The following is a 9,855-nucleotide window of genomic DNA, read 5'->3' on the forward strand; positions in this document are numbered from 1 at the left end:
ACAACCACCATGCCACGATCCCCCTCTTCTTCCACGCCCTCCATCTTACAAAAACAAGAAAAAACAAGAACAAAAACAACAATAACACCTAAGGACTATATAGGCCTACCCACCACGACAAAGGCAAGGGGGGAGGGGAGGACAGATATGCATGGGGGAAGGAAAGGGAAGGGAAGAAGAGGGGGAAGGGAGAGGGAAAGAGGGTGGTATTGTGGAAGAAAGGGAAGGGAAGAGAAGGGATGAGGAGGAAGGGAAGTAAATGGAAGGAAGAGGGGAGGAAGGGAAAAGATAAGATGGGATGGGATGGGAAGGAAAGGGAAGAGAAAGGAAGAAAAGGGAAGGGAAGGGATGAGGAGGAAGGGAAGTAAATGGAAGGAGGAGGGGAGGAAGGGAAAAGATAAGATGGGATGGGATGGGATGGAAAGGGAAGAGAAAGGAAAGGAAGGAAAGGGAAGGGAAGAGAAGGGATGAGGAGGAAGGGAAGTAAATGGAAGGAGGAGGGGAGGAAGGGAAAAGATAAGATGGGATGGGATGGGAAGGAAAGGGAAGAGAAAGGAAAGGAAGGAAAGGGAAGGGAAGAGAAGGGATGAGGAGGAAGGGAAGTAAATGGAAGGAAGAGGGGAGGAAGGGAAAAGATAAGATGGGATGGGATGGGAAGGAAAAGGAAGAGAAAGGAAAGGAAGGAAAGGGAAGGGAAGAGAAGGGATGAGGAGGAAGGGAAGTAAATGGAAGGAGGAGGAGGAGGAAGGGAAAAGATAAGATGGGATGGGATGGAAAGGAAAGGGGAGAGAAAGGAAAGGAAGGAAAGGGAAGGGAAGAGAAGGGATGAGGAGGAAGGGAAGTAAATGGAAGGAGGAGGGGAGGAACGGAAAAGATAAGATGGGATGGGATGGGAAGGAAAGGGAAGAGAAAGGGATTAGATAGAAAGGGAGGGGAAGGAAGAGGAGAGGAGAGGCTATTGTGAAACCCCTTCCTTTTCTCTCCCTTCCTTCCACCTCTTCCCACCACCCACGTACATACTAACCCCCCCCCCCACCCCAACACCCCCAGGTATCTGCCGTACGTGGCGTGCGTGGTGGCCCTCAAAGTGTACGTGGTGATGTTGCTCCTCCACGTCCGTGACTACAAACCCGAATACGTGGACTACAGCGACTACGGGGAGGGGATGAACGCTAAGAGGTGAGGGGGAGGGAGGTAAGGGAGGGGTGTGAGAGGGGGGGAGAGATGTGAGAGAGAAAGGGAGAGGGAGGGAAAGGTGGGGTGTGAGAGGGGGGAGATGAAAGGGAGGGAAAGGAGGGGTGTGAGAGGGAGGAGAGAAAGGGAGAGGGAAGGAAAGGAGGGGTGTGAGAGGGGGGAGAGATGTGAGAAAGGGAGAGAGAGAGGGAATGGAAGGGGGAGAGATGTGAGAGAGAAAGGGGAGAGGTGTTAAGAAAGGCAGGTGTGTGAGGGAGGGTGTCAGATGTGTGTGGAAAAGGAGGGCAGGGAGGGAAGATGTGCAAAAAGGAGAGAAGGGGGGAAGGTGTGTGTGAGGGAGGGAAGGGAAAGACAGGTGTGTAAGAGGGGAAAACAGGTGTGTGTGAGGGAGAGAGGGGAAAGACAGGTGTGTAAAAGGGGAAAACAGGTGTGTGTGAAGGAGCGAAACAGGTGTGTGTGAGGGAGCGAAACAGATGTGTGAGAGGGAGAGACAGGTGAGAGGGAGGGAAACAGGTGTGTGGGAGGGGAGGGAGTCATGTGTGTGAAGGAGGGGGGGAAATAAAAAATAAAAGTATGTCCTAATTTTATACTACTTTGTTATATTACAGTGTGTGCTATAGAATTGTGATGTAATAAAAACTTATGCATTACCTTACAATTTTGCTTTCTTCCTTTAGTATGTAGGGCTAACAGATCTAACCTCTAATTGCAATGCTAGCAAATATTATGTGAATATCATGGTATGGTATATCGCCCATCTTGTATATCAGCCTGGAGCTGGATCCACCATCAACCACCACCACCACCACCGAGGAGCCAGGGTGGAGGGAGAAGATGGATGTCCTCTCCCGCCTCAACCACACCGTCATCCAACCCTCCGCGCAGAACAGGACTCCCGACACCATCTGGCTCTTCTTCAACCGAATTCCCCGCACTGGTGGACAGACCCTGGTGGAGCTGATCAAGTCCCTGGCACCTGACCTCGATTACCAGCACCAGGAGCATGTGTACAGAACCCCATGGCAGAGGTAATTGGTTGATTTGGTTGCTCAGAATGGTGAAGTATGAAAAAAGTAACTTTGTTGGTAATTAAAGTAAGGAAAGTGTCAGTGATCAAGTCCCTGATACGTTTAGAATTGGGTAGTTAGTGAAGGTGAGGTAATTAGGTTAGATGATGAAGTTAGTCAGGTGGTTAATTAGGGTGCAAGGTACTTAAACCCACGTTCACACTGTGCTGACTCTGGGCCACGGCAACCCAGCGACTCGGGGTATACGAGGTCTTGGGTGTGATATGTTGATGTGAAACGGTTGCACATGGTCGGAAGGAGTCTAGAAACGATCGCCGCATGCTGATTCGGCACAGTGTGAAGGGGACTTGTTTCCTTTGCCGTAAAAAAAATAAAAATAAATAAATAAAAATAAAAAGTCGCAGGGTTGTCGTGGCCCAGACTCCGCACAGTGTAAACGAGGCCGAAGTAGTTAGATTTAAAAAAGGTATGAGGTTAATTGGGTAGTTAGCAAAGGTGAGATATATAATTAGGTCAGTTAATTCGGGTAATGATGACTTCCACTAGCAAAATCAGGTGTATAGGCACAGGTAAGGGATTATTATATTTATCACAATCTACGATACTTATACCTTCCCTTTCTGTCTCTTCCCTTCCCTTCCTTTCTCTTCCCTTTCCTTTCCTTCCCATCTCATCTTTTCCCTTCCTCCCCTCTTCCTTCCATTTACTTCCCTTTCCTTTCCTTCCCATCTCATCTTTTCCCTTCCTCCCCTCTTCCTTCCATTTACTTCCCTTCCTTTCTCTTCCCTTTCCTTTCCTTCCCATCTCATCTTTTCCCTTCCTCCACTCTTCCTTCCAATTACTTCCCTTCCTTTCTCTTCCCTTTCCTTTCCTTCCCATCTCATCTTTTCCCTTCCTCCCCTCTTCCTTCCAATTACTTCCCTTCCTCCCAATCTCTTCCCTTCCTTGATTGCCTTCACCTCCCTCTCCGCAGGTTAATGACGGCCGAGGAACAGAAGAATTTGGCCACCTGGTTTGAGTACAACTTTTGGCCCAAGAGTTATGATCGCTTCTCCATGTTCATCAACTTTACGCACCACAGAAGGTGAGTTAGCGAAGTAATTACCTCCTCACTATAGTATCTACCTGTGTTATTTTGTTTGTTGTTTTTGTCGTTCATTCATTTGATTGATTTATGGATACATTGGTTCGTTCAGTGTTTTCTACTTTATTTTATTTGTTGTTTCATCCCATTGATCTCTCTTTCTTTCCTCCCTCCATTTCCTTCCTTCTTCCTTTTTTTCTTCGTCCCTCTTTTCCTCTTTCTCATTCTTCCCTCCTCACTTACAATGCTCATTCTATTCCTCTTTTTCTCTTTTTTTACATCTTTATCTATTAATTTATATCCCCCTCCCTCCCTCCTTCTTCCCTTCCTTCCTTCCTATCTATCGTAATTTTCTTTCTACCTTCCCATCAATCTTTCTTTATCTTCCTTCCTTCCTTCCTTCATTTCCTCACTCAATCACTCACCCACATAACCATCCATACCCACCATCCCTTATGACCTGACCTGACCCCACTCTCTCCCTCCCTGACCCAGCCCCTACGTGACCATGCGCCCAGCCTACGTGACCTTAGTTCGTGACCCGGTGGATAAATTCGTGTCCTACTTCCGCTTCAAGAGAGTGGACCATGACAGAGTGAAACTAGAGATGAGTGCGAGGGAGAAACAGAAGACTGGAAGTGGTGAGTGGTGATGGTGGTGGTGGTGATGAGTGGGAGAGGGAGTTGGAGTGTGTAGGGAAGGAATAGGAAAGGAAGAAGGCAAGGGAAGGGAAGAGAAGGGAAGGCAAGGGAAGGGAAGAGAAGGGAAGGGAAGGCAAGGGAAGGGAAGAGAAGGGAAGGCAAGGGAAGGGAAGAGAAGGGAAGGCAAGGGAAGGGAAGAGAAGGGAAGGCAAGGGAAGGGAAGAGAAGGGAAGGGAAGGGAAGGGAAGAGAAGGGAAGGGAAGGGAAGGGAAGAGAAGGGAAGGGAAGGGAAGGGAAAAGTAGAGAAAACACCAAAAAATAAATAAAAAGAAAAAAACAAAAAAAAAAGAGGAATTAAAAGCAAACAGGAAAATCAAGCACAGAAAAAACAGAACTTTTTAAAAACACAAAAAAAAATCATATATAAACACACACAAACACATGCACACACTCACCTCAATTCCCATATTCCAGGACGCGTATGGTACTGGAAGAAGCTGGAATCCTGCATACTGGAGGGTGACCTGGAGTGTGACCTTCTGGACGGGTCACGGGACTTCACCTCAGCTATCTCCTTCCTCTGTGGGCAGCATGAACAGTGCTTGTGAGTAGAGGGAAAGAAAGGGAAGGGAAGGGAGAGAAGGGATGGGATGGGATGGGAAAATGGGATGGTATGGGAAAGAAGGGATGGGATGGAAAAGAAAGGATGGTATGGGAAAGAAGAAAGAAGGGAAGGAAAGGGAGAGAAGGGATGGAATGGGAAAGAAGGGATGGAATGTGAAAGAAGGGATGGGATGGAAAAGATGGGATGGGATGGGAAAGAAGAAAGAAGGGAAGGAAAGGGAGAGAAGGGATGGAATGGGAAAGAAGGGAAGGAAAAGGAGAGAAGGGATGGGATGGGAAAGAAGGGATGGAATGGGAAAGAAGGGATGGGATGGGAAAGATGGGATGGGATGGGAAAGAAGAAAGAAGGGAAGGAAAGGGAGAGAAGGGATGGAATGGGAAAGAAGGGATGGGATGGGAAAGATGGGATGGGATGGGAAAGATGGGATGGGATGGGAAAGATGGGATGGGATGGGAAAGATAGGGAAGGTAAGTAATAGATCTATACCCTACAACACTATCCAGATCCATAGTTGATTGGGAGGCATTACAAAATAGATTAGGTGAGGTGAGTTTGTAAGGTTAGGTTAGGTTTAGTTAGGTTACTTTTGGTTAGGGAGGTTAGGTAAGGTTAGGTTAGGTTAGGTTTGGTTCGGTTTGGTTTGGTTAGTCGAAGCCCATCACATCAACACATCTACATCTAATGCTTTCTTCTCCCTTCACTTCCAGGCAGCGGGGGGACAGGTGGGCGCTGCAGAAGGCCAAATTCAACGCAGAACATGAGTATGCAGTGATTGGACTGACGGAGCACTGGAACACCACCCTGGCCGTGCTGGAACACTACCTGCCCATGTTCTTCAGGGGGGCGCGACAGCGGTACTGGAGCTCAGGTGAGTGGGGGGACAGTGGGGGAAGGGGGAGGGGTCTATATACGTACACTTAAACAGCAGGTGGTAATATGCTTAACAAAATTTGTGACACAACAAGAACCCCAGTGAACCAACTTGTTTCCTTCCAAGACTATATTAATAAAAAAACAGAATCAACCACTCAATGAACCCTCTTTTCTTCCTTCTTTCCTTCACCAAGTTAACAAAAAACAGAATCAACCACTCAACTCTTTTCTTCCTTCTTTCCTTCCTTCACCAAATCAACAAAAAACACAATCAACCACCCAACGCACCCTCTTTTCTTCTTTCCTTCCTTCCTTCCTTCACCAAATCAACAAAAAACACAATCAACCACCCAACGCACCCTCTTTTCTTCTTTCCTTCCTTCCTTCCTTCACCAAATCAACAAAAACCTCAAATCAACCACCCAACGCACCCTCTTTTCTTCTTTCCTTCCTTCCTTCACCAAATCAACAAAAAACACAATCAACCACCCAACACACCCTCTTTTCTTCTTTCCTTCCTTCCTTCCTTCACCAAATCAACAAAAAACACAATCAACCACCCAACGCACCCTCTTTTCTTCTTTCCTTCCTTCCTTCCTTCACCAAATCAACAAGAACCACAATCAGCCACTCAACGCACCCTCTTTTCTTACTTCCTTCCTTCACCAAATCAACAAAAACCTCAAATCAACCACTCAATGCACCCTCTTTTCTTCCTTTTTTCCTTCCTACCTTCACCAAATCAACAGGAACCGCCATCAACAATCAACCTTTTTTCTTTTTTCCACAGACTTCACCTCCCAGCGCCTCACCAACAAGAACCCCAAGAAGTACCAGGCCCTGAGGGAGGAGGTCGTGGCATTCCTCAAGGAGAGAATGGCCCTGGAGTACGAGCTTTACGAGTTCCTGAAGCAACGTCTGCACCTCCAGTACCGTAGCCTTGAACCCCTCCTCGCCCTGTCCACCACGTCCCTGCCCACCAAGTCCACCGAACCGCCACAATGGGGGTTGTTAGAGAAAGTCGGGAATGACCTAGCGAGGGCAGCGTAGACACCTGAACCCACTCTTAACCCGGTAGCAGCGATGGGCCAAATTTGTGGCTTTACCGTGTAGCAGCAACGGGCCAAATTTGTGCCATTAAGAAACATGATCCCCGCTGCTACCGGGTTAAGCATTGAAACTCATACATATGCACTTACAAGTTACAACACACTTATATTCATTTTAAACCCACTCTAATATCTGAACCCATTTGTATGCACTTACAACACACTTATTTAAATTTAAATCCAACATGTAAACCCTGAATCACACTTATATGTACTTAAAACCTATTTCTCTATACTTAAACCCACTTATGAGCACTTACAAATGCTTCTCCAAATTTAAACTACATTTGTAAGCACTTGAACCTGACCCCACGCATATGCATCTAAATCTCCCTGCATCTAAACTTCCCTGGAACTCCCTCGAAACTTCCCTGAAACTTCCCTGAGACTCTGTTGAAACTTCCCTGAAACTCCCTTGAAACTTTCCAGGAACTCCCTTGAAACTTCCCTGAAACTCCCTTGAAACTTTCCTGAAACTCTCTTGAAACTTCCCCAAAACTCCCTTGAAACTTTCCTGAAACTCCCTTGAAACTTCCCTGAAACTCCCTTGAAACTTCCCTGAAACTTCCCTGGAACTCCCTTGAAACTTCCCTGAAACTCCCTTGAAACTTTCCTGGAATTCCCTTGAAACTTCCCTGAAACTCCCTTGGAACTTTCCTGAAACTCCTTTGAAACTTTCCTGAAATATTCTTGAAACTTCCCTGGAACTCCCTTGAAACTTCTCTGAAACTCCCTTGAAACTTCCCTGAAACTCCCTTGAAACTTCCCTGGAACTCCTTTGAAACTTCCCTGGAACTCCCTTGAAACTTCCCTGAAACTCCCTTGAAACTTCCCTGAGACTCCATTGAAACTTACCTGAAACTCCCTTGAAACTTTCCTGAAACTCCCTTGAAACTTCCCTGAAACTCCCTTGAAACTTCCCTGGAACTCCCTTGAAACTTCCCTGAAACTCCCTTGAAACTCCCTTGAAACTTCCCTGAAACTCCCTTGAAACTTCCCTGAGACTCCATTGAAACTTACCTGAAACTCCCTTGAAACTTCCCTGAAACTCCCTTGAAACTTCCCTGAGACTCCATTGAAACTTCCCTGAAACTCCCTTGAAACTTTCCTGGAATTCCCTTGAAACTTCCCTGAAACTCCCTTGAAACTTTCCTGAAACTCTCTTGAAACTTCCCCAAAACTCCCTTGAAACTCCCTTGAAACTTCCCTGAAACTCCCTTGAAACTTACCTGAAACTCCCTTGAAAACACTATCAGTATAAGCCTTCCCTTTAACCTGCCTCATCCAATTAAGTCAGACAATCGTACATATTATCTACACTTACAGTACAATTATAGAGTATTATAATTTATTCTTGTACTTATTCTGCTAGAGTTTGTTTCACCAAGTATGACTAAAGAAAAGATTGTGCTTAAAATAATTATAATTTATTTGTGTAAGTATTTATTTGTCTTTAGTAGAGTTTATCAACTCCGACAAAAGTACAATACAAATCTTTTTTTTATTAGCAATCTTTACTTTAGGGGGTTACAATTATCTACTACTATCCATGACATCAGCAATCTTTACTTATAAGCAACCTTTTATATGTGTGAGTTATGTTTAGTTCCCATGACAGTGTTGTAGTTGTTGACCCACAAATACCTCCAGTGTCTTCCTGTTTCTGATGGTGCAATAATATAAATAAAATGTGCAAACTATCAGAATTCACATTACTGACCTCATCTTACCTGGATAACCTTTCCCTATGAGTCATGCTAGAGTAAACCGTCAGGCGAAGAACCGAAAGGTCTCGCCAACCAATGCGCCAGCCTATCCAAGCTCATCAAACAACATAACATAATCCAACTGACTGACTCACTCACATATGAATAATGAATATGGAATAAACTGCTTGTGATAATTTACAAATGCTTGAAGAACAAAACATTAAAAAAATATTATTCTCATCAGCAAGGAAGCAGGTGTGATTTTAGTAAGTGTATGGTAACTTCAGGGTTTGGTTTGGTTAGGTGAAGTTTAGGGCATCTTCTAAGACACGACAGATAGCAAATTACAACAGAAATCAACAGACAGACCTCAGATTGTTATATAGAATGTCTCAATAGTAATGGACAGACTGTACTTACTGGTTACTGGTTAACTCTTGTATTAGGAAGCTGGAGCAATAAAAGGATAAAAGAATGAATGTACTGGTTAACTCTTGCATTAGGGAGTTGGAGTAATAAAAGAATGACTATACTGGTTAACTCTTGCATTAGAAAGTTGGACTAATGAAAGAGATGAGAATGAATGTACTGGTTAACTCTTCCATTAGAAAGTTGGACTAATGAAAGAGATGAGAATGAATGTACTGGTTAACTCTTGCATTAGGAAGCTGGAACAATGAAAGGGATAAATGAATGAATGTACTGGTTAACTCTTCCATTAGAAAGTTGGACTAATGAAAGAGATGAGAATGAATGTACTGGTTAACTCTTGCATTAGAAAGTTGGACTAATGAAAGAGATGAGAATGAATGTACTGGTTAACTCTTGCATTAGGAAGCTGGAACAATGAAAGGGATAAATGAATGAATGTACTGGTTAACTCTTGCATTAGAAAGTTGGACTAATGAGAGATAAGAATAAATGTACTGGTTAAAGCTTGCATTAGGAGGTAGAACTAATAAAAGATGAATGGATATACTGGTTAGCTCTTGCAATAGAAAGTTGTACTACTGAAAGAGATGAGAATGAATATACTGGTTAGAGATGGAAGGATGAAGATACTGGTTCACTCTTGCATTAGTCAGTTGGACAGCATAGGGATGAGCTCAGTGTTTTTTTTCTTTTTCTTCTTGAAGTGACAACAGGTAACACTAATGACCCTTACCTGCAAATAGTGTCCCTCATGGCACGCTGCTACTGGAACCCCCAAACAGTGCTTCCCACGGACCTGTAGAAAGCCCTACGTAAGATAAGGTTTGGTTGAGTCTCACCCCCTTTCCTTATATTTGCCATTTCACCTTTTTTTTCAGTATTTCAGTCATTCAGATTAAATTCCTATTGGTTTGCTTGTTGTCCCTTTTTCTCAATTTATCATCTCCATTTCACTCACTTTTTTCTTCATTAGTTGTCAGAGAGAATTCCTTGTCCAGGTTTTATTAAATGTAGAGTTTGGGGCTTTAGATCAATCAGTTGTGTTATTGTTACTTAGTTTCCAATCTTATTATGTTCTGAAGTGCTAAAGTTATTTCAGATCATAGCAAATTCTCTTATCAGGTAGTTTCCAATCTATTACGTTCTGAAATGCTAAAGTT

At 44.2% G+C, this 9,855-nt stretch overlaps 2 protein-coding genes across 4 annotated transcripts in view; one reads left to right on the top strand and one right to left on the bottom strand.

The window, feature by feature from the left end:
• Positions 1 to 4,530, bottom strand: part of LOC126985820 (probable E3 ubiquitin-protein ligase HECTD2) — a 46,766-nt gene extending 42,236 nt beyond the window's left edge. For all 3 annotated transcript variants that reach the window (XM_050841244.1, XM_050841242.1, XM_050841243.1), the window contains exon 1: positions 4,403 to 4,530. The gene's annotated coding sequence lies outside the window, so the exon portion shown is untranslated. The remainder of the gene's footprint in view (positions 1 to 4,402) is intronic.
• Positions 1 to 6,594, top strand: part of LOC126985821 (heparan sulfate 2-O-sulfotransferase 1-like) — a 7,621-nt gene extending 1,027 nt beyond the window's left edge. The window contains exons 2-8 of the mRNA XM_050841246.1: positions 1,051 to 1,179; positions 1,965 to 2,222; positions 3,196 to 3,306; positions 3,802 to 3,947; positions 4,422 to 4,551; positions 5,280 to 5,440; positions 6,236 to 6,594. Coding sequence (XP_050697203.1) covers positions 1,051 to 1,179; positions 1,965 to 2,222; positions 3,196 to 3,306; positions 3,802 to 3,947; positions 4,422 to 4,551; positions 5,280 to 5,440; positions 6,236 to 6,495 — 1,195 coding nt within the window. The 3' untranslated portion in view covers positions 6,496 to 6,594. The remainder of the gene's footprint in view (positions 1 to 1,050; positions 1,180 to 1,964; positions 2,223 to 3,195; positions 3,307 to 3,801; positions 3,948 to 4,421; positions 4,552 to 5,279; positions 5,441 to 6,235) is intronic.
• The last annotated feature ends 3,261 nt before the right edge of the window (positions 6,595 to 9,855 follow it).

The sequence above is a fragment of the Eriocheir sinensis genome, chromosome 60 (assembly GCF_024679095.1).
Source record: "Eriocheir sinensis breed Jianghai 21 chromosome 60, ASM2467909v1, whole genome shotgun sequence".
Lineage (NCBI taxonomy): Eukaryota > Metazoa > Arthropoda > Malacostraca > Decapoda > Varunidae > Eriocheir > Eriocheir sinensis.